This window comes from Pteropus vampyrus, unplaced genomic scaffold (assembly GCF_000151845.1).
Source record: "Pteropus vampyrus isolate Shadow unplaced genomic scaffold, Pvam_2.0 Scaffold368, whole genome shotgun sequence".
Taxonomy (NCBI): Eukaryota; Metazoa; Chordata; class Mammalia; order Chiroptera; family Pteropodidae; genus Pteropus; species Pteropus vampyrus.
Genome location: NW_011889149.1, coordinates 783821 through 807166, shown reverse-complemented (window position 1 = coordinate 807166; position 23346 = coordinate 783821). Strand labels below are relative to the sequence as shown.

The 23346-nt window shown below is 51.3% G+C and overlaps 1 protein-coding gene across 7 annotated transcripts; it reads right to left on the bottom strand.

The window, feature by feature from the left end:
- Positions 1-1967: 1967 nt before the first annotated feature.
- MFGE8 (milk fat globule-EGF factor 8 protein) lies at positions 1968-21392 on the bottom strand. 7 transcript variants are annotated; one of them, XM_023522990.1, is made up of 13 exons: positions 21294-21392; positions 14945-15078; positions 13067-13200; positions 10365-10508; positions 9854-9985; positions 7676-7857; positions 7070-7219; positions 6239-6383; positions 4841-4918; positions 3646-3830; positions 2830-2985; positions 2588-2727; positions 1968-2272 (listed from the first exon to the last, which is right to left on the bottom strand). In XM_023522990.1, exons 3-12 carry the CDS (start codon positions 13137-13139, stop codon positions 2590-2592), a joined length of 1383 nt encoding a protein of 460 aa, XP_023378758.1. In that variant the 5' UTR covers positions 13140-13200; positions 14945-15078; positions 21294-21392; the 3' UTR covers positions 1968-2272; positions 2588-2589. The 7 variants fall into 7 exon arrangements, with proteins under 7 accessions (XP_023378758.1, XP_023378760.1, XP_011377967.1 ...); XM_023522992.1 differs by having other exon boundaries at positions 4841-4915; XM_011379665.2 differs by having other exon boundaries at positions 10365-10490.
- Positions 21393-23346: the final 1954 nt, after the last annotated feature.

Here is a 23346-nt window from a genome sequence, read left to right as displayed (position 1 = left end):
GCCAAAGGCCACAGGGTCACCGAGCCCAGAGCCTCTTCCAAAACACGACAGCTTGTATGTACACATGCATGCATGCATGCCTGTGTGTGGGTGTGTGTGTGGGTGTGTGTTAACACAACCAGGAGCAAATCAAAGCACAGAGCTGCAGTGACTAGAGGCTAACCTGCACCCAGAGTCAATGCCAGGTTTGATGGGAAAAAGGGAGCCAATGAAGCTTCCTCCGCAAGGAACAGACATCTGCCCACTACGTGTAGGATGGATTTGGAGAGTGATAAATAGGACACAAGTACCGATTAGAAAACTCTTGCAAGCTTCTGAGCAAGACCACCAGTGTCCAAGGCCTCCACTGGGCCAGATTTTGCATAGGTGCATGTGTACATTTCCCTCCATTAGTCCCTAGGAAGCCACAGAGTTGGCCCTATTATTTCCATTTTAAAGATGAGGGCACTGAGGCCAGGTTTAGGTAAATTGCCCAAGGTCACTCAGAGCCAGGATTTGAAACCAGGTTGTACAACTTGAGGCTCCTAGTCACTCCGCTGTATTTAAATCAGGATTGGAAAGGAAGACTAGATTTCTGGGAGAGGGGGGTCAACTGGTCCTAGTGCTGACAGCCCGGGGTGCAGGGAGAGGGATGGATGGCAGGGAAGGTGAGTTCTGTGACAGCAAAATGGGTTTTATGTACCAGCCACGGTAGGACTGGCCAGCAAGTAGATCTCAAGAGCTGGCTCTCAGGACTGTGGTCAGGAATAAAGGGTAAATTTGTGGAGTTGATTTGTTAGGAGGCTGCCCAGGGAGAGAAGCCAAGGACAAAAGAGGTCAGGAGTGAGGGGACCCAGTGCAGGGTCACCTTCCAAGGCCGAAAAGATGAGCGGAAGAAGGGTCTGACAGATGGGTGGCTTAGGCAATTCCAGTCACCAAAGGTCTCCTGAGCCAAGTGGGGGGCTCTGACTACTGGCCTGTCACCCAACGAGACTGGCACGTAGAAAATGTTTAATGCCATGAATAGGGGCAAGTTGACAGATGGGAGTGAAGCTGTTTCCCCTTCTACAGATGGGACTCCCGGGTTCTAGCAAGGATGGAGCTACAGTTAGTTATTGGGGAGGCAGAGCCATCCCAGAGCAGAGATGCGGGAGAAAGGTGCTTCTCCCACCGTCTGTCTGCTAGACCCCAGGAGAAGCCAGAACAGGGGTGGGAGTCCTGCAGCCGGCAAGCATCCAGAAACTTCCCCAAGCCCAATCGGTGCGGCTCTGCGGAGGAGTGGGCTGAGGGACCTCCAGGGGGAGGGAGGCAGGGAGCCTCACAGTCCTTCTTTATTCGGAGACCATGGCCTGGGCCTTTTATTCTGTCCCTACCCAGCCAAGAAGCCCTGGCAAGGGCAACTGTGAGGAAGCGGCCACTTCCAGACCAGTTTCCAGAGTGAAGCCCCAACCAGGCCACACCCTTCCTTCGGCAGCCCTGTGGCCAGATATTCACTCCAGAGGCGCCCATGTGCATCAAAGCATGGCTCCCAACGTTCGTTCTGGAAAATTCATCTTGTGTCCCAAGGCCTCAAATACAAGGGTGGTTTCATTAGCCCCTTTCCCAGCTAGTCAGTCCCTCCTATCTGCCAGCCAGGCCCCTTCCCCGGTCACCAGGGCACTGGCCTACACTGCCCCCCTCACTGGTTACTTCCTGATAGCCCCTGCCTGGTGGAGGGTTGAGGGGTACCCCTGGAGCTTTTGTCTAATCCCTGGAGTGAATGTGCCAGTGGCCTCCTAGGCACCAGTGTGCTCACTCACTTGGAAGAGTCCCAGCCCCACTGTGGGGACCCCCCAGTAACCTCCTCCTTCCTCTGGCTGTTAAGCTCTCTGTAGTCAGGCAGGTGACACAAGAATGACGGGGCTCTGGGGGGACTGAGGATGGAGGGTGAGAGACCAGCATGAGACAAAGTCCATTTCAGCACGATAATGATGAACAACAGCAAGTGCTCCAGGGGGTGATATAAATATATTTTGGAAGCTGCCTGTGCACTCACTAGTAAAGAATCAGCACTGAGGGCCCCCATGCCCACCCACCTCCTCCCCTATCTCTCCACAGACCCACCCCATTCCCCTGTCTTTTTGTAGGTCAAGAGGGGTCTCCAGGGAGATAAGGGGGGAGTGTCAGGTGGCTAGGAGGCAGCAGCAGGAGTGGCAGCATCATGCCTCAGGGCTGGGGGGTAGGAGACTTATCTCCAGCCTGGCGTCTCAGGGCCTTCCTCCAGGGTCATGGGAACGGGAGTGTGGGAGTCGGGCTACAGAGAACACAGAGGCTGGAATCAGGGATCTGGAGAGGTGCGGGTAACCCACACCCCTACTTCGCTCTTCCCTGTCCATCCCCGACCTACTCGACACCATAGTGCCTGAGAAAATGGGATGGCATGAGGGCTGGGCACCGGGGGCATGTGTGAGGTGGGGCCCAGGGAGGGGGGACAGGAAAGGTGACTGAAACCCCCTCCCCCGAGGTACTACAATCAAGAGGCAGGGTGAAGGCAGCAGACCACAGGTCAGGAGGGCTGGGGAAGGGGCAGGTGCCACACAGCCCTTCCGGACACTTCGGCCAGGCATACCACTAACAGCCCAGCAGCTCCACACGCAGGGTGATACGGTTGTGCCAAGCTACGGGCAGGATGCGAACATAGCGAGCCTGGAAGGGTGTTTCAAACATGTTCTTCTTGTGGGAGTTATTGTCCAAGTTGCCGGGGAAGATCTGGAGGCAGAGGGGGTATCAGGAGGGCCCCAGAGCCAGGCCCCTTCACCTCAGAGCCCCAGGCCTACAATAGTGAAGGGAGGGTGGCCAGCAGACACTCACCTTGCCCTCTGAGGTCCCCGGATCACTGTACTCGGTCCAGTCCACACCGTTGTTACTGTAGGCCAACCTATAGGCTGCCACATACTGGATGTGGCCAAAGTCTCGGGCTCCCTGAGTGATGATGCCGGTCACTTGCTTCTCAGAGCCCAAGTCGATCTGCAGAGGAAGAAAAATATCTCATTTTTTTTGTTTGTTTAGACGCTTTCCGTGAAGGCAGGAAAAGGCAGACACACTGGGACATGTATTCTAGTTTGTGGAAAGCTGCTTCACTTGGCAGAGCCTCAGTTTCCTCATGTATAACAGGAGCGGATGCTTTCCTTTCCCGTGACTCTCGTATTTCACAATTCCAAAAACATCTGACGGCCATCCCGTAGTGTGTTCTTAGACACCAAGTCCAAGAGCATGTGCTCTGTGCTCAGGCAGAGAAATCTCTAGGTGCCTGTCTCAGGTATCCCTCCTTCACCCTGCCCTGCTGTCCACGGGCTCAGCCTCGTCAGCCTGTGGCAGCCAATGGAGGTGGCTCTCCTTCAGCAGACAGACACACAGACAGACACACACACTCTTTCTCCATCTGGGCTGGGGACCTTGGTGGAAGCAGAGCTGAGCTCCCACTACTCTCCCCCTTGGAGTTACAGAATCAGGAGGAAAGTAGGGCATGTGGCAGGAAGGAACAGCAAAGGTGAAGAAAAACAAAGCTTTTCTGAAATGCCCTCTTGAAGAACAGAAGCCTGGGCTGAGCAGACGTCAAAGACTTGACAGCCCCACCTGACCTGACCCCACCTGACCCCAGGCCTGCACCCCAGGGGCCTGGCCCACCTGCAGCCATTCAGAGGCAGAGTTCTTCTCAGCGGTCCAGGCGTTGAACTTGCCCTGCTTGTCCAGCCGCGCGTAGAAGGGATACCAGCTGAAGGAATTCAGGCCCCAGGTCTTGTAGGTGCTGGAGGCCGTGATCTGTTTGTCAGGGATGGTGTTGTCCTTCAGGCCCAGGGGTCCGGCGCATCCTGCCAGCAAAGGAGGGTGTCATCCAGATCTGGGATCCACAGCCTCCCAGGGCATGAGCACAAGCAGATGAAGGGGAAAGAACTCTGTGGATCTGACCAGCCCCTGGCATCTCCTTGGACAACAGACGGAAGCTCCTTCTGCCTTTTAGAGCCAACCATCCTGCTTTGACACTGCTTGCCCTACCTACTCCTCCCCTTAGCCAGCTGCTCTCAGCTCCCACCCCTACCCGACTTACCTATTACAGATTACCCACCACTCTTTTCCCTCTGCACCAGGGCAGGCCCTGATCCACCACCTCCCACCCTCCTTCAAGGCCTGACTTGTGAGACACCTCTTCCCAGAAGCCTGCCTTGACCACCTCATCTGGGCAGGACTCGTCCCTCCTCTGGACTCATAGCACTTCCTCTGTCACTCCTTTAGTACAGCTGCTGTGTACACTGCTGAGTTCTGAGATTATCATCCAGAACATGAACAATCATCTCATCGATTAAGTGCTTACTTCATTCATTTATCTACCACGCAAAAACCTGAATGGAGAACATATTAGCAAACCCTTTCTATAGACGAGAGACTAAGGCTGAGAGACGAACACTGTGCCAAATCACACAAACTCCTTATCACCATGCCACACTGTGACATCGCTTCCACCATCCATGTATCCACCCAGAGCCATGAAGGCCTGCCTGGTGGTGACCCAGAGATGAACAGGACCTTCAGCAGGGGGAAATGAGAGGTTAAAATCCTGTGGCTCAGGTCAGGGGCGATCCTGTATCCTTGCCCCGTAGCTCCTCCCCTCGGGGTCTAGCAGAGGTCCTTCAGCATGCTGTCCGACGGGCCTGTGAGGGCTGGCCTCAGGAGCTGGCCTCGGTTTCAGTCGGGCCTGCCTCAAATACTCAGGAATGTGCCAGGCTCTTTTGTCCTAGTCATGTGTACCAGCAGGTGGCCAGAATAGTTGAGGATGAGCAGGAGAAGATAAAACCTCCAAGAAAATGATGGGTGTGTCTCATACCTGGCCGATTCCACTCCATAAGTCCCTTTGGGGAATTTGGGGGAGGGGTACTGGAAAGCCAGCCAACTGGAGTGCCTGCTAGAGAAAGGAGATGTTCCAGACCTTGAAGGAAGCAGAGAGGGCAGCCTCCCTTCTTCAGCTTGCCGGGCTCACCCTTTCTTGGTCTCAGAGGGAGGTGACGGTGACAGGACCATGCTGGCAACTTTAACAGGCAAAGGCTTCAGACTATGACAGCAAGTGGCAAGGGCCTCCAGGGAGAAAAGCCAGGGTAAAGGCCCCCAGACCTGTCTCTGTCCTTTACCAATTGCCAAAATTTCCTTTTAGCAGAAGGAAAAGTCTTCAACTCCCCACTCAAACAATTAGACTTAAAAGGCAGTGAACCATGTGAACATAGGCTTAAGTTCATAATTAAAAAAAAAAAGACTAAACCCAGCCCGGCACAGAGAACTCAGCTCTGAGTGGTATTGAGCGGTATTTGAAATGAGATAACGGGAAGAAGTTGCCACAGAGGAGAAAAACGGGCACAAAGTGGGTCTTGAGGAAGACCAGAAAGGCAGACAGCCACCTCTCTCTGCCATCAGCCTAGTGAGCCCTAGAGTTCTGCTGGTGGTCAGCAGGTGGCACTGTGGCTGCAAAAAGAAGGAACTACTACCTAGAGCTCAGAGAGAAAGCTGGGTGAGCTGGAAATGAGCCCAACCCCTGCTCTCCCAAACTCATCTGACCTCCCCAATGGTGAGTTTTTCCTGGCTCAGGAGAAATCTGTCCCTTTCTGGGACTCCCATTCCTCCATCTGGGACTCTTTATGAAACGGCAGCAGGAAGCACCTGTCCTATCCCTATGACCATATAAGCCCCCATAACCCTATGTTTCTCTTGAAAGCAGACTATAGGTTTGGAGACATGGGGAAAAGCACTGGGTCAGTAAGTATCAGAAGCCCAGGGATCTAGGCTTAAATCCTACCAGCTTTGTGCCCTTAACATATAATTTATCTGGGCCTCACTTTCCTCCTTCATTCATTAACCTATTCATCAAATGTTTATTGAGCACCTACAATCCAGGCACTGTTCTAGGCACTGGGAACACAGCAGTGAACAAAGCAGATGAACTTCCGGCCCTCATGGAGCTGACAACTGCAAAACAGAATTGACACTACACATTCTAGAAACTCAAGGATCCAATAAGAGTAAGTGAAAATATATTGAAAATGGAAGTGTGTCTTTTGTTATCTACCCACCAGAATGCCATAGGTTGGCAGAGAACACCTAGACAGGACTGCTGATGGACAGGTGATCCCTCTGGTGTGCCTCTGCTGTATGACTTTGCTGCAACCCTACCCACCTCAGCTTGGCTGAGAAGAGAGGCCATCCTCTAAGATGGACCACAGCCCCCAGCACTCACCGTTCAGCTCACAGCCAAGGAGCTCAAAGCGCAGGGTGCAGCTCCGGTGGCAAATAGTGGGCACCAGCCTCACATACTGCACTTCCAGAGGAAAGTCAAACAGGTTGGTCTTCAGGCCGTTGTTGTCCAAATTAGCAATAAATACCTAGGACAGAGAGCAGGTGGAAGAAGCGGTCAATGTGGGCAGTCCCCCTTCCTGGGGTTGCTTCACTTTCTTCTGCGGGCCTGTGGGGGCAGTGGGCCATCGAGGATTCAGCTCTTTCCCTGGCCACCCCACAGTCTTCCACGACACCTTATCACAGAGTCCTTGGTCATCAAGGGGCCTAGGCATAAAACCCTGTCTTTCACACATGGCCACCTATAAATCTATAGGGTTCCTCTGTGCTAATTAGGAAAAGGCAGTCCTTTCTCAAGACCCTTTATTATAACAATTTTCCTGCGGACAGAAATACAGAAATGCACGATGTCTACGTTGTAAATGGTGCTCACGTAGTAATGACGTCCTTGAGTGGTGGACAGCCTGCAGGGCAGTACAAGGCAGCCCTGAAGGCTCAAAATGCAACCCAGCTCTGCCACTACAGCCAGCCTCAACAGGTCATCAAACATTTTTGAGTCTCACTATTCTCATCTATAAAGTGGGACTATTATTTGTAACCACAAAACATGGGAAAACAATCTGGGCTTCTCGATTTCTGGGAACCAAGATGCACCTGAAGACCCACGTCATGCCCAATTGCCCGGGGCACCCTGGCCTCACTGGGGGCCCTCAGATAACACTGGAGCCCCAGGCGTGTCAACCACAGCCCATCCTTAGAGCCCCAACAGCCTCACCTTGTCTCCTGAGTCTCCCTGGATGAACTGGAAGTTTTTCCCATTGACGCTGTAGGCCACCTTGAAAGTCTTCACGTACTCAGAAATGCCTGTGCGGCTGGCGCCCTGCGTCACCACACCCGTCACCCCCATCTTTCGCAGCAGGTTCACCTGAAGGACAGCACCCTTAAGCTCCTAGGTTCCTTCTTCCATCTCTACTCCCCCCATCCAGAGAAAGAATAATGGAAGCAGAACAAATGACAAAGGCCTTTTCATCCAACCTCTCAGGGTTGTGGAGTGTTCAGGGAAGCACACAAGGACAAACAAGGCCCCCAGAGGCGCATTCAGTGTAAACAGCCCCTCCACAGCCTGGGGTCTGCTCCCCCTCATCCCCCACCCACCCAATCCAGGCTCCCCAAGGCCACTCTCCACTTATAGTATATGTGCTACCGAAGCAAGCACTATCCTCCACTGATAGATACTTCACCCATGGGAACCTGCTACCTTGCTACTTAGACCTCCATTATGCACCCTTCCCGGGGTGATCCCCAGATGCAGGCATACTCGTCTCACCTTCTCCCCTCCTGTCATGCCACCCACCCCAAGGCCACGCCACCCCTTCCACACCTGGATCCAGGGTGTCCTATCGTAATTGCTGGCTGTCCAGGCATTGACAAGGCCCGTGCGGCGCAGCCGGGCCAGCTCTGGGCCCCAGCGCTGCAAACCCATGAAGCCCAACTGCAAGGATGAGGCAGAGATCTGTGAGTCGGCAATGGCACCCGTCTCCATGCCCAGAGGCATGCTGCACACTGCGGGGAGGAAGACGGCAGTCAGGAGGGCCTCTGCCGAGGACCCAGAGCAGAGATCACAAAGGGACAATGAGAGCCCAAGAGGAGGTTCCAAGAAAAGGTGCATGATGAGGAAGAGAGTGGCCAGGAACAGTCATGGGGGGCTGGGACCCATTCCTGCACTCATGGCGCTACTGGAGCTGGTGGCTGGAATCTCCCTCCAGGCTGAGTTATGTGGTCCCATCATGACAACCACATCCGGCCCAGCCCCTGGCATCCCCAGGATGGCTCTGGGAGAAGGGGGACCTCAGATGGCAGTATACTGCCCCTAAAGCAATAAGCAAATCTACCTAAAGTTTTCTAGAATCTTGTATGGCAGGAGTTTTCTGGGTGGGGTATGAAAGCCATTCCGTTTTCTCTCATACCCTCTGCCCTTTCCAACTTCTGGTCTGACCCAGCCATCTGCAAAGTTGTCCCTGGCCAAGGCCCCGTCACCTTCGCCAGCATCCTGGAGATGTGGTCATGGGGGCTGAGCCATTCTCCTTGCTCCCAAGCAGAGAACCCAGGGTCAGACCACCCTATAATAACACCCCAGGCTCATGCTGAGCCAAGCTAGGACACTCGCGAAGGGAGAGTGAGGTACAACATAAGCTCATATGCCCCAAATCAGAGCCAGCCAGTGACTGCACAGAGATCTGAACTCAAGTCTGGACTGTCTTCATAACCCACATGTTTGCACCCCAAGGGGCTCAGACGTGCATTCTTTGAGCCTGTGCAGTCCTTGTGGGCTCCCAGGAAACAGCACATAACAAGCAAAGAGGGGCTGCAAAGGTCCTTCTGGGAGGGCTGCCCCAACTCCAAGTAGCTTCTTGCCTCTGCCCCAGATGCCATCAGCCTGTGGCAGACCCCAGGCCAGAATCAGAGAAGAATGGGTGGGTAATTCCAACTCAGGCACACCCAGGGTTACCTCGCCTCCCAGCATAGTAATTAGTGGGCCCACCTGGCCCCACCCAGGACTCTGTCTGCCTTGGCGACCTCCGACCACACACATCCACATTCCTCCATCTAGCATTTCAAACGCACTGGCTTCATCCCAGGGCCCAAGGCACAGGCCCTCCATGCTGCCTCCTGTGAGGTGAAGGGCATCACTTCACCTGTTCTCTCCCAGGGCCCCAGCTCCCACTCAGATGGCCGAGCCTCCCTCCTCCTTCTGTAGTCAGCAAACCTAAGAGAGCACCCCCACATCTGCCTGAAGAATCATCTGCCCTCTGCTAGAGATTCTCAGTACCAGACCGATGGGACTGCAGAAATCTGCCTCCCCAACCCCTACCAGCTTCATCCACTCCTGAGCCTAGATGTAGGATTTCCAGAAGAGTCCTAGTTTGGTGACAGGCACTCCAGCTGGACAGGGAGGGAGGATGGTGTGCAAAGCCACTGATGGCAGTGTTGTCTGGGCACCCACCCAGGGCCATTCTGTGGCTGAGTGGATAACCAAGGCAGGTCAGCCCTTCTGCACATGCAGGGCCTCTGACCACCTGACTGTGAGGGGATGGCCCAGTCTGCCCATGCCTCTCCCTCCTCACTGACCTCTATGATGAGGCCACATATCAAACATGGGCCTGGGAGCTGTCAGATCCTGAGGCCTCAGCCTTACTGACTGACCTCCCAGGCCCTTAAAGATGAAGAATGTTTGTTTTCCTCTCTTGGTAGAAAAATCCGAGACTTAACCCTAATGCTGTGTGTCTGGTTCATAGTGACCCAAGAAATAGCATTCTCATGACCTCAAGGGCAACCAACACCCCTTGCTCCTCTACAGTGACATCAGGCCTGGCCTACAGTCCCAGGAGAGAGGGCTGGGCAGGAAGGAGCCTGGGGAAGGACAACAGGACAACCCCCACCACCACATGCCCAATCTGAGGCTGTCCCATCCTCCATGTACTCCAGGGAGGCCCTGACACAGAGAATGAGGCCAGACATGGCCCAGGGTTGTGGCTCAGGGTCCGCCCCAGATACTCACCGGTCTCACAGTGGTAGCCTGCGTAGCCATGAGGGCACTTGCAGACGTACTGGATGAAAGTATCCCCGCGTTTTAACTCATCCAACACCAGGCACTCGGCATCGTTGTGGCAGGGGTTTGGGAAACAGGGACCTGGGGAAGGGAAGTCAGGTGAGATGGGCAGGTGATCAGGAAGGAGCTAGGGATAGAGACAGGCAGCAGCAGTTGGACCTAGTCCGAAAAGAACCTCTGCCAACACTCAGCCCATTGCCTGCCTTACCCTACAATCCCCTCCCTCCATCCCCGACTCTGCTTGATGGACTCTGGGCCAGCCTGGCACCAAAGAGGGTCGTGTGTAGGTGAATCAGCCCAAATAAAGGAAGCAGCAGCTTTCCAAGTGGCCTAGGAGTTTCCAGGGAAATGCTGGCTGATGACGAGAGAGGTGCTGGGGACACTGCCCACTTCTGAACGAAAGAGCTCAGCCCAGCAGCCAGGGCTGCAACTGTGACCTAGGTGTGGAGCAGCAGCGTACCTTTCTCAGTCTCATTGCAAATGATGCCCGTGAAGCCTTCGGGGCAGAGGCAGGAGAAGGGGATTCCGTCCTGGCCCAATAAGCAAGTCCCTCCATTCAGGCACTGGCTGGAGTCACAGAAGTCACCTGCAGTGGCAGCTCTGACTTAGAAACAAGTCGTTTACTCAGTAAATATTTTGGGGTAGGGAGCAATGACCACATACGTGCTGGGCTCCCAACGCGGAAAAATCAGGTACAATCTGGGCCTCAAGAAGCCATGGAAAAGAGGCGGACAAGTCAACAGAAGTGAACAGGTGCGACTGAGGGGCCACTGGAGGTGTGGTTTCTACCTAGGAGATGACAGTTTCACAGAGGAGGGACATGTAAGCTAGTCTAAAAAACAGTGTGAGAGTATGTGCCAGGCTGGGGAATGAGGAAAGAGCATTCTAAAGAAAAGCAGAAGCACAAAGAGCAAGTATGGTGGAGAACAGTAAGACATAGCTGAACAGGTAGGTTGGGGCCAGACTGGGAGGGACTGGAGAATGACAAGTTTAGACTCTTCATCCTGCAGACCAGGGGTTTGTAACCTTCCTTCAGCCTCCCCACCATGGTCTACCAGGAAAAAACAAATCAGAGATTCTTAAACATGAGGTGAAAATGGGGAACCTATTTCCAATTCCGAGAAGGAAGATGTCACCTGCAGAGATGCGAAGAGTTCACCTAAGGTGGGGAGGTGTTTTGTAGCTAGCTACACAAAGATCCCTCTGGCTGCTAGACATAAATGTGACAGGAGGTGGCGGGAGGGGGAGGAGACCAGGAGAGTATCAGGGAGGCTGTCACAGGGCCCCTGCTGAGAAGGAAAGTCAGGTGAGGAAGTGAGGGGGGAAGGCGAATTTGAGAAACACTGGACAAGGACTACAGAAGGGGGAGGAGGGCTGTAAAAGAAATCACAGCTTCTGGTTGGGTACCTGGGTGACAGATGTGCACTATTAGCCTGTCTGCAGTCCCTTGGCCCTGGTAAATGGGGTCAACCAGGCCTGCAGGAGGGTCTTCTGACCTAAGCATCCAAGAGGGCCGCCTCAGATGCCATACCCAAAGCTGAGCTACCATTTGGGGTAGGACGAGAGAAATCTTTTTTCCTCCCTGCAGAGTCATGCCATGCCAGGCTGGAGGGCCCTCCTGAAACCTCAAAGCCCCAGAGAGCTGGGCCTGGGCTCCAGAGAAGGAAACACTGTGGATGAGCGATGGAGCCCTCAGTGCTCCACTCAGGCAGGCCTCAGGAGCTGCCTCCAGAGCTTTGGCGGCTCCCAAGGAGCTATTAGTCACTCGCTTTAAATAGCAGGTTAATCCCCTCCCCTGACCTGGCAGGCGGCAGGCAGGGCCACAGACAGAGGCTTGGGAATGGCCAGAGTCCTGGGCTCCTGTCCCAACAAGATCTAACCCCTCTTCCTCCCCTTCCTAATCATTCCCTTGCCCTGGGTCCAGTGAAAAAAAGGAAAAGTAAAAGGTGTTCCCTACCTGGAGGGCCTTAGACTGACTCACCTGCGCCTGCGTGGCAGCTCGGCACTTTCCCTTTCGGAGAAAGGTCTGATCGCGTCCCTACTAAACCACCTTTGGGATTTCAGGATCCTGCCCTTTCAGATTTCCCCAGGGACATTTTGCCAAGGCTCAGGTTGTAGGAACTGAGAGGAGTAGGAAGGGACAAGACCCAGCCATCTTTCAGGGTTGCTGGAGAAAGCCACCAGCTCCCAAGTGCATGGGAGCTTGGGGTGCCCTTAAGGCTTCGGCTGCAGGCCTGCGGTCAGACCGCCACAGATGGCAGAGCCAGGTCTCAGATGTGATCCATGCCTCTCTCTTGCTTCCGTGAATCCTATTTCTATGAGAAAGTGATGGAGGGGATGCCTGAAGAGTACTTGCCATCCCCCCTCCAATGGGTACCTTTTCCCCAAACCTATAGGGCCTGCTGGTCCCATGTGAAGGGGATAGGGCATCCCCAAAAACCACCTGCTAGAGGCCCTACTGTTGGTGGGAGCCCTCCTGGCCCCGGGAAGGGGGTGGTGGGAGGACCAAGGAAGATACAGCAGCATGCCAAGGCCCCAGGAAGGAGCCAGGAGCTGCCATCACTGGAGGCAGCCGTTTTCAAAGCGCAGGCCCAGGCTCCTTGCCCACTCCAGGAACCTACCCAGAGCCAGTCCATCCAACCCACTCCCCAGCCCTCCGTCCGGGATCTGCAGACACTCAGGAGAGTGAGTGGAAATGTCCATGATCTGACAAGCTGCCAGGGCTTCCCAGGGAGTTGCCCGGGAAAGTTGGCTGGAGAAGACATCAATACAAGAGTCCTAGAAACTTGCAGGGGGTAGGCGTGTGAGACAATTCAATGGCTTCATTTTACAGATAGGAAAAGAGAGGCCCTACATAGCGGATTCCTTTGTTATGTGAAAGCCACCTCCCTGGGGAGGGCTAGGCTGTCATCCAGTGTCCTAAGCCACCGCCCAAGGCTCATGTCTCTCTCACTGGCCAAAACGCCCGGCCGCAGAGACAGCGGGAGAGGCCGAGTGCATCCCCGCTGCCCGCCCGGATGCTGCGGGGGGGAAAAGTCGCCCCTGGGTCCGGCCTAGGCTCTCTGCCCAAGTTTGTCAACAGTGGCAGTGGAGGGAGGGCGCGGCGGCGAACTTCCGAGCAGAGAGGAGGGGAGAGGGCCGGAGGGCGGCGTGATCACTCACCCGAGGCAGCGAAGAGGCCAGAGGCACAGAGCAGCGCGCCACAGAGCGCAGCCAGCAGGCGGGGGCCCAGCATGCTGGGAGACGCCGCACGGGACCGGGGTCCTGCCGTGCAGACTACAGGACTCTCACTCCTCCTAGACGGGAATAAATCAGGCAGCGCAGCGCCTCCCACTGGCCCGCACGCTCCGCCCAGGCCGGCTGGAGGCGGACTCCGGGCGGGGCCGCGCAGCCCAGAGCGACGCGGGGGTTCCAAGGGTCCTCGCCTCCCCCCTGCCCCACCACACCCGGCATCCCGCTTGGGGCCCGAGACCAGGCCCCAGTTCTATATCGACTGGGCAGGGAAGGGCTCAGGAGTTGTTTGGTTTTTTGTTTTTTTAATTTTAGACTTAAGATGTTAAACCTTATACATAATAAGAATAATGCAAATTAAAGTGCAGTGAGTACCATGTTTCTCTTATCAGATTGGCAAGTAGCAAATTATGAGCACATTGTTAGTGTGAGGCTGTGGGGAACAGGTCCAAGCATGCATCATTGCAGGGAGTGTAAATTGGTTCAGCTTCTCCAGAGCTACTTGGAAATACCTGTCAAAGTGACAAGTGCCGAGACTATGAGACCTAGCAATTCCACCTTACAGGAATGCATTCTACAGAAACTCACATGTATGAAATGACATGCATACAAAGATAGCGAGCAGCATCCTTTGAAATGGAGTGAAGTTGAAAATAAGAGGATAAATACCAGAAATATTTTGGAAGTTGAGCCAACAAGACTTGCACGTAGATAGGGTACGTGGGGTTAGGCAAGAGAAGAATCAAGGAAGACACCCGGGTTCTGGCCTGAGAAACTAAATGGACAGTGGTGATTTTTACTGAAATAAATTGCCTCTTATCTATCTCGTCCCCTTCAGGTGAGCTCCATATTTCCAGGACTGAACGAAGTGCCCAGCACAAAGGAAACACCCCTAAAATATTTGTGGAATGAATGAAATGACTGTGCCCATTGCACAGAACCAGAACCAGGGGGTGGAGGTGGTAACAAAGCAGACTGGATACAGGAGAGGGAAGTGCGCTCCTACGACTGCAGCTATGCACGAATGGGGGATGGGCTACTATTGTGGGAGGTGGGCTCCCCGTGAGTAGAGGAATTCAAACAAAGGGCATGTGTCAGGAGGACAGTGTATAAGAGGGTCAGTGAGAAGTTCTCCCTGAGGCCAACATTACCTCTAAGATGCTGCTTTATAATTGTTTGCCAACACTGACAAAAACTCCATCAATGTGGAGAGCAGGAAAGACGTTGTCTGGTCCAGCCCCCGCTTTTCAGCTTTCCAGCATTGGGGAATGCAGGTAGCACATGAGCTTGAGCAGAGCAGCACAGCAGCCCCACACGCACATCCTCCAAATGCATACCCATTTTTCCAAACCCGCTGCTCTTGAGCACACGTCATGATCTGTGAGCAAACATCCCTGCCCAGGGACCAAACAGCCCGCTTTTGTTTATAAGCCACAGGCCAAGGGCCAGGGACCAGTGCTGGGGAATAAATGTGCTTTCAGTTCAAAAATGCAGAAGTGTGTTCCCACTGAAACCAAAAAGGTGGACCAAATTCTGAGGTTCCTTTATGTGATTTTTCTTACTTCAGTTGGGACTTCTGTTGACCACTGTCCTCATTGATTTCTCTGGAGACTCCCTCCACCCTAACTAATTTCCCCTTCTCCAACCCTGAAGCTGGATACCCAGAACCAGCCAACAGTCTCCTATTCACAGCTGAGTGCTACGCTGAGATGTCTTCTCACCCAGTTTGCCTCTGAGACAGGTAGCTGGGTGCTACACAGAAAGACTGACAGCTGGGACCTGGATTCAAGCCCTACCTTCACATCTTACCTGCCCGATGGCCTCTGTCAAGCTGCTAATCAGGCACCTTTATTTTCTTCAATCAAAGTTTGTCTCTTTTCTTCCTTCCCAGGAGGATAATGGCATCAAGGGAAGTTGCTTCACTGGCTCAGGACCTGCATCTGCTGTGGAAATGAAACATTCCCACACCTGGGTTGGTTATTTGGTCTGCAGAGTAGAAAGGAAGTAGAAGAAATACCTCAGAAAGATCTATTTTTATAGGGCTCTGCTCAAAGCCTTTCTAACTGGGCCAGCTGGCCATCTGGACAACCATTCTCATGCCTGAGTCCAGAGCAAGGCCATTTCCGGAAGAACATCAAGTCCTTTCTCGAAAATTGGATCCAAGGAGGTATCAGTAAAATACAGACCAGGAGGGTTTGTCACTGGCTGATCCCGCTACCATCACCCAACACCCAGCCTCTCCAATTCCTCCCTCTTCTCATCTCCTAGCTGCAAAGAGCTCTCTTCAAGGGTCTGAAAGCCTTTTCCATTCAAAGATCCCTGACTTGTTTGGGAAGTAGTTATCTTCCTTCTCCTACCCACTGCCCCCCTTTTCAAGCCAGCAGACCCAGGAGACCTTTCAGACATTCATTTTCCCATTTCTTCCAAGAAAAATTCAACCTTTGCAACGGAAAGAGTTGTAGACTTAAAATTTCTGACTTATTGCTCTTGTAGTTCTGGCCTCAAAGTCTCTTAGCATTCAACTTCCAAGTCCTAGCAGATGTCAGATGAACTTTTGCAAAGCTGCCAGGTGAACAAGTTGGTTGGCCCAACCTTTGTGAGATTCCAAATATGAGCCCAGAGGGTGTCTGGCCGTATGAGGCAACTTCTTCAGCTGACAAAGGAATCTGGACTTTACCTCCTGCCCCAATCCCTGGGCTACATACTGAGACATCAAACAACAGACTTTCTCCCTATCCCCTACTATGTTCGTTCATTCATTCAAAAATACTCATTGACTCAACTCATTTTACAAGTGCATGCATCCATATACCCTACATGGACACCAGATAAAAAATATTTCCACCAACACATGAAGTTCCCTCTTCATGCTGTTCTAGGTCAACCAAAAAAAGAAAAAAAGGAAAGAAAAAAAAGAAAATACTCATTGAGCCACTGCCAGGCTATGTGGTGTAAGGCCCCATTCAGAACCCCAGAGTTGATATAAAATATTTTAAACTGAAGACATCTGAGATTTAACAGACGCCGAAAGGAGCCTCTGGGAACTTCCCTACCTGACTAAAAGCAGTAACTTCTAAGAAATGAAGACTGCCATCAATTTCCTTTTTGGGGTGGGTCAACTCCCAGTAAAGAAACCAAGAGTAAACCTGCCATAAAATTCCTCTCTGGAGGAGCTGTATGACCCTGAAGAAAAAAACCACTCACATCTTCATAGGTACAAATATTGTCACAAATCTTATGTCCTCTTTGTTCTCCTAAAAAAATATATTTGTTCTTCACATAGAAGCTTTTTCTTCCCCTTCTCTTTTCCCTACTAAATTAGACATATAATCCCCTACTACCTTGAGTTACTCACCACTGAGCACTCCTGTGTGTAAATAAACTCTTTTTTGTTGTTAATGTGTCTTTTGTAAATTTAATTCACAGGCCTTCAGGGTACAGAACCTAAGAAGGTAGAGGAAAGGTTTTTTTCCTCCCCAACGGTGGTCTGTACTCAATCTTATTTTACCCTCTACTTTCAACAGGGCCTGGGACCCCAAAATCCCTTACCCAGCACTGCCAACCTCTTGTTCCTAAGACATTAAACCCTTCTCACATGGCTCTTGAGGGTGTCCCAGTTCCTAGCCTTGCTCTCCTGTCTTTATACTCCAAGTGTCTACTAACCTCAGAGGAACTCCCTGGGATGTGAGCCTTCAGCCAGAACCTACTCCTTCCCCAGCGCATCCACGGGTCAAAGATATGTCTTTCTAGAATTTAGATTCTAGAGTCAATTTGTCTTTCTAGAATCTAGAATGTTGATTAATGCTTCTGCCACACAGTGTGGTGTTCTATGGCCAGTGGAGTTTTCAAACCCTTCAAGGTCTCACCAGCAAGGTGACTGACAGAAAAGCCTCTTCCCTTCCCCAATTACCCAGCTCAGAATTGCTGAATCCTCCACATTTCCAAAAGCCATACATTCATTCTCAAAGTACTGCCTAGCATGTAAAGAGGACAGATCACTACGGTCTGTGAGGCTGCCTCTCAGATACTGAGTTAGTACCTCCTACTACCCCTTCTCCCAGCCCCACAGGCCTGCCAGGAACAAGAAACTGTCCCAGTGAGCCCAGACCCTTAAAGGCTGCTCTAAGCTAGACAAAGACCCAGCTGAAGCTTTGAAATTACCACTTGCAATTGCATTCTTAGCCAAGGGTGTCCCTCCCACTCCTCTGCTGCAGTCTAGGGGTGGAGGGGAGGACGTTCTTCCGGTGATCTTTGTGTTCGGGAATGTAAAGCTGAGATGTGTAAGGCATCTATTCAGCTGGAAATAAAGCTCTGGGAGCGAGTTGATCCATACAGATGAATATGAAAATCCTCAGCTCTACAGTAGCCACTCAGGCCACAAAAATGGGGTCACTCCCTTGGGGACAGATGCAGGGGGAAGGCAGAACCTGTGTCTGCACCTGCAGGCTCTGTGAAGGTGCTCTCCCTCATCTCTACCCAGTTCCTCCCAAAACTTGAAGGAGAAGCAGCAGGACTGAACTTAGATGTCCTGAGTGCCTACTAGCCTTAAAGCAACATTAGCATATGAACAGGCCATGTAGTTCTGAGGCTGCCAAACTAGAATTGAACCTGGCTCTCCTATTTTGGGAGCCCCGTGCAAATAAAAATGCAAAGCCCTTTGCTCAAACATTATTAAAAATTTCAAGACAAGAACAGAGAAACTTTCAACCAAGCGCAGGCCCTTATATAAGCAAGGGGACCTAGGAGACACTGCACAGGTCTCAGACCCATGAAGCCAGCCCCGGGGTGACCTTGGGCAAGTTCCTTTCCTTCCCTCTGATTCCCATGTTTCTCAAAAGGTTAATGTTAAAAGAAGTTGTGACTTGCACAGGGCCAAGTACCTGAAAGGAACTAAAATTTGTTTTGTTCCCATATCCTTTCTTTATCCACAAGAGTGTTATAAATGTTACAGGAGTACCATGTTCTCAAGCTCTTGCTGAACCTAGGAACTGCCTCCCTTTCAAAGAGGGCTGATCAGCCAGCTGCCTTCACTCAATGTCCTATTTCAAGCCATAGGGACCTTGGGCCTTGACTCCCCGAATCCCCACCCCCATTTACTTCTCTCATTTTCTTCCACAGATGAAATCTTAGCCACATGCTTTCCCTTCGTTATAATACTCAATAAAGTGTTACAGATACTGCCCCTTACCTAGCAGGGAAAAATTATTAGTAAATCATGAATTTCAGAAGATAGAGAAAACCATAACTTTTTCTGCAAGGGCCAGGCTCGAATGGAAACCCACACATCCTTTTTTCTCTCTAGTATTCCTTTCTCTTTTTTGTCCTCGCCACCCTGGCAGCTGCCCTGTGTCTACAGAAGAAACATCCCAACATGTAGAAAATTTTTGAGTTTATTTGAGCTGGGCAACAAAATTTCAATGGATTAAGAAAATGCTCTGGAGAATGGCAGTTTTGCAGCTTATTTTATGTATTAGAATTCAAGGAGGAGATGTAAGAACAGTTACATTGATGGTACTGAAGAAGGACCGGATTTAAGCACCCCACAGTATGGTCCTCACGGTGTCCCGGCTTCACTTCTTCTTACCCTATAGCTCGGAATCACACAGAAACTTCATTTCTTTAATATAGTTTTGTTTTCCTCTGATTCAAATAATGGCATTGTTACTTGCTTTTCCCCTCATTCTCCTGCCCTTATCCTCTGTATGCCTGCTCCTTTAATCAAGGAACCTTAGGACATAAGATTAAATGGACCTCAGGTCTACAGTCATGGGGACAATAGGTTTTGGTTGGACCCTAGACTAAGGATAACATCTTAGCTTAGATGTGTTTCGGCCCCACTGTCCCCCAGTTTCCCAGTCTTTAATCAGACAATAGATTGTTCCTAATCTGACTCAAGCTTAGAAAATTGCCCTGAAACTTGCGACTCTCTCCTAATGCTAGCTGATGACAATCTTTATGGCTTAGCATTTGTACAGACTTCTCCCATGCTTGTTCCTGGGTTGCTGACGCCAAAGAAAGACCACGTAGCCAGAAGGAAGCCCAGAAGGCTCCGTGAAACTGACCAAACACACATCCACTCCCCCCACTCCCGAAACATCACAGCAGGCCCTGGAACAATGCCCAGATATTCCCTTAAGTACCCTAAGACAGACTGAGAATAGGAAGGCAGTTTTCGAAGGTGTTAACCTGCTGCCTTCTCAGATCACTGGTGCTCTGACAATAAATGCTTATTCTAAATAGTCCAACTCCTATGTCAGTCTATTGGCTGAGCGGCACAGGCAGCAGGAGCCCTGGACTCAGTTGCCCTCCGGTTTCAGTAGATTAGAGAGGCAGAAGAAAGCAAAGCAGAGAAATCTCTGCAGCTGGATAAAAAAATGGAGACACACGGACTTCTTTTACATTGTAGGTACGGGATAGTTGACAGTTACCATTTACAGCACATAGAGATGGTATTCAGGGACAAGATAACAATAAGGGGTTCTGTGATCTCATGCTCTGACCCAGGGGTTGTGCTCCAAGGGGTCCAAAAAACACTTTGATACTTCAAGGGTATGTATCTTAGATACAAAAAGACAATAGACAAGGTCACTTAAGGTAAAGATTGACCTTTGTCGAAGAAGCTACAGGCCAAGGACGTGACTACTCATCTGACTACCCATCATGACCTGCTTTTCATTAGGAATTTTTATGTTCAGACCATCCTGTGTGCTTACTTTTGGTCTCTGAGTTTGGAATGCCAGCCACGTGGGCCTCTCCTGAGTTTGTCAGGTATAGTATGGGGCCCTTTTTCGTCCACATCTGTGTAGTCAAGAGACCTGGGGTCTTGTTTCAAGTTTCATCCTAGGAGGGTGGGCAGGGATGGGGGCTCTAAGGGGCTCAAGTCTTTCAGATTCATCAAGATGAGTCAGCAGGAAGCAGACCTTTCTTATCAGTTCTTTCAACTTGGCTTTGTTACATTATTATGCTTAAAGCTCTCTTTCCTATTAGGATGAGAAAGGAAGTAAGATGGGGAAGGATACAAAAACCGAATCAGAACTCTCAAATTACAAGCCACAAATTGATTCAGATTACTTATCCACACTTGCAAAGTCATCCTGGAAAGTTACAGATGATTCATTAAATTCTCCATCCCCATGCTGAGCATTTAGTATCTGCCATGCTTGGTGCTGGATGCCAAAAGGACATTCAGGTGACGAGAAGGAACTTAAAGCCCAGCAGATAAGCAAGTTCAACCAGAGCTAACTAGGTAGACAGTGATAAGGGCTCCATGACACGTTCTAATAAAGACCATTGGCTCTCAAGGACAGGACAAACAGCTGGAATTGCACACCTCGCGCTCCATGCCTCTCTCCTTTCTGCTGCAGCTCTAATACTTTTCAATGCTGGGGTCTTGGCAGAATTCTGAAAACTCACTTCCTCCTTGAAGGAACAAGGAGAGGCCCACTTGTTGCCTGACCTCCCTGTTGAATATGGGGAGAGGGAGTCTCCCAAGGCCCTCACCCATCAGAGTTAGCACCTGGATCCTGTGTCCTTAGTGACAGTCCCCTATTGGCTTCTCCAGCGCCACACAGAGAACTCGTGCACAACTACTGTCCTGGACTACCCCCCTGGAGAACCGACAGCCTCTTTCTTGCTCACTCCAAGTACCCTGCCTATTGTCCCTGCTGCTGCTATTGAAATCTCCGGCCTGTAGCCACAGGCTGCCCGCTTGGAGTGGGTTCTAACATACATCATGCCGCTCAATCACCAGGATGCAAGCCCGACATCCTTAACACTGGGTACCATTCCTTGCTGTCTCTGAAAGGACAGGCCCATTGCTGAAAATACCCTGGGCCTTGTCTCCCCGATGCCAGGTTTAGGGGCCCACTTCCCCCAGGGTGTGAACCCAGCCATTACCAAGCTCTCTCTTTCCCCCCCACCCCCTCAACCCCCAGCACACCCCTCTATTTCTGCTCTTCCAGCAAAATTTCCCCTATTGAAGGCCTGGTCGTAGCCTGCTTCTATCCCTGCTTCATCTGGGCACCTTCACCTTCAAATCGCCATATTGCGCTGCGGGCTCTGAGAAGATTCACTTGACGTGAACCCCAAGAAGGAATTTATCTGCTGAGACGGACCCCCTACGGTCAAGGCCCAAATTTTATAAATAATGAGTGCCTACCGGCCATCTGTGGACAGAAGCTTCTTGCTTACTCTGTACATTGAGAGGAAACTCTGAACTCTCCGGCTTCCAACACTACGTTAACTTCTTCGTGCTGAGTTAACTCAGACAGGAAGTTCCCGGCTTGTTCTTTGGACCAATGGACTGATACCTACTCCATCCAATCAAAACAGCATAATTATAGCCTCATCCTAAACCGACCAATCAGAACTGCTCCATAACGACCAATCATGACACGTAATGGAACCTGGGCGGGAAATTTCTGTACAAAATGTGGCCTTCTCATTTCTCCGGCGAGCGCATTTCCGGTTTCTACGGAAGTCTGTGACTCGGTTCGCAAATAGTTCACATGACTAGTGTCTCTACGTTTTCTAATTTTTTTTTTAAATTTCTATTGACTGTCCATTTCGCACTTGGGAGGATGAGGCGGAGAGAAGGCTTTCACTTGCTGTTTGCTCAGGGACTTAGCTACAGGGCGCCTTGCCTGGAAGCCCGAGCCCTGAGGGCAAAAATAGGAAATCCTGGCTTCCGATGCTGGCTCTCTAGAGAAGAAATCGCGACCACTGTCAGCAGTGGGCAGCTCCGGGGCTCCCCGCACTCCCTTCAGCAGCGAGCAGGCACCCAGGGAAGCAAGCGCACGGGATGCTGCCAACATCCTCCCAGCGGACCTTTCAGACTGAGCGGTATTTGAGAAGAGAGCCTGACGAAGACCAAGTGACAGGTAGGCCGCAAATGCAGGGGTTTTTTGTAAGGAAACGCATTTAACTACGAAAGGGGTTCATAACAGGCCTCCCCAAGATGGGCCGCTTCGGCATGTGAATTACTTTGAGCGGAAGGCAACGGAGACCCAGTGTGCTTACAAGAAAATTTACCAATCCCTCGACGAATTTAAATTTGGGATCTTGCCCATAAGGCTTATCACTAGATACTTTTGATTTCTCTATAGGGCGGGGCAAACTTCTAGTTACTAAACATCTGCGCTTACCCTTCTGTGAACGACCTTCCTCCCCTCTGAAGCCCTAAGGTGTCTTATCTTATCCTTTGCTCAGAATGCCGAATGTACCTCATTTTCCCTTCTGTCTGAACCTCTCACGTATGTGTGCTTCCCATGCGTATATATGTAGTTAAATTTGGTCATTTTGTCTTGTTAATCTAATCTGTATCCTATCAATTTCATAATTAGATCAACAGAAATAACTTTGCTTCTTCCTTCCCACTCTACCAATGACATTTCCTCATTAGCCCAGGCTGGCCAGCGCTCCCTGCCCCCTACCCCTACGCCAGTCCCAGAAGCCAGTTGGCATGCAACATGGACATGGAGAGTTCTTTCCCGGCGTGACAATTAGATCTAGACATGGGAGCAGATGCACATTCTCAGGGAAGCCAGGTCCCAAGGCCTTGGCAGGGACCACAGCAGCTGTCCATTGCCAGCCAGGCTGTCAAAAGGAAGTGAGGCATGGGAGCTGGGCCCTTAGAGGGGCCACCACAGGACCCCCCGAGCTTCCATCAGGTCTTGGCAGGAAGAGAAAACTCTTTTGCTCTTATAGAGAGTAAAGAGAAAGGCAGCATGGCCAGGAGGCCAACTTCTGCCAGTCTTCAGCGGGTGGAGAACAAAACTCTTTTTTTCTCTAGGTCTTCGAACCCTCTGCCAGGCCAGACCATTGGTTGGTTCTTTCCCAGCTCTCTTGGCACCAGGAGGTGTGGCAGTCAGAGCTGCCCAGAGCCCATTGAGGAGAGGCCCTGAATAGACACAGCCAGGAGGCCCAGGCCAGCTGATGCTCCCTCCAGGAGTCCAAGCCTCACAAGCTTTGCATTCTGAGAGACCTGCATTCACCATCCAGGCTCCATAAGTCCCCAGAACCTCAGAGTTCTCTTATTTAAAATAATGAGGACGTCACATATTGTTAAAAAAGGCAAAATGCAGCATGCATGTGTAGTGTGCACCATTCAGGGGACATAATATTTATACACATTTGCTCATGTGTGAATAAAGTGTTTCTGGACAGATAAACAACAATTTAAAAAAAAAAAAAAAAAAGCTATTCAGGTGGCC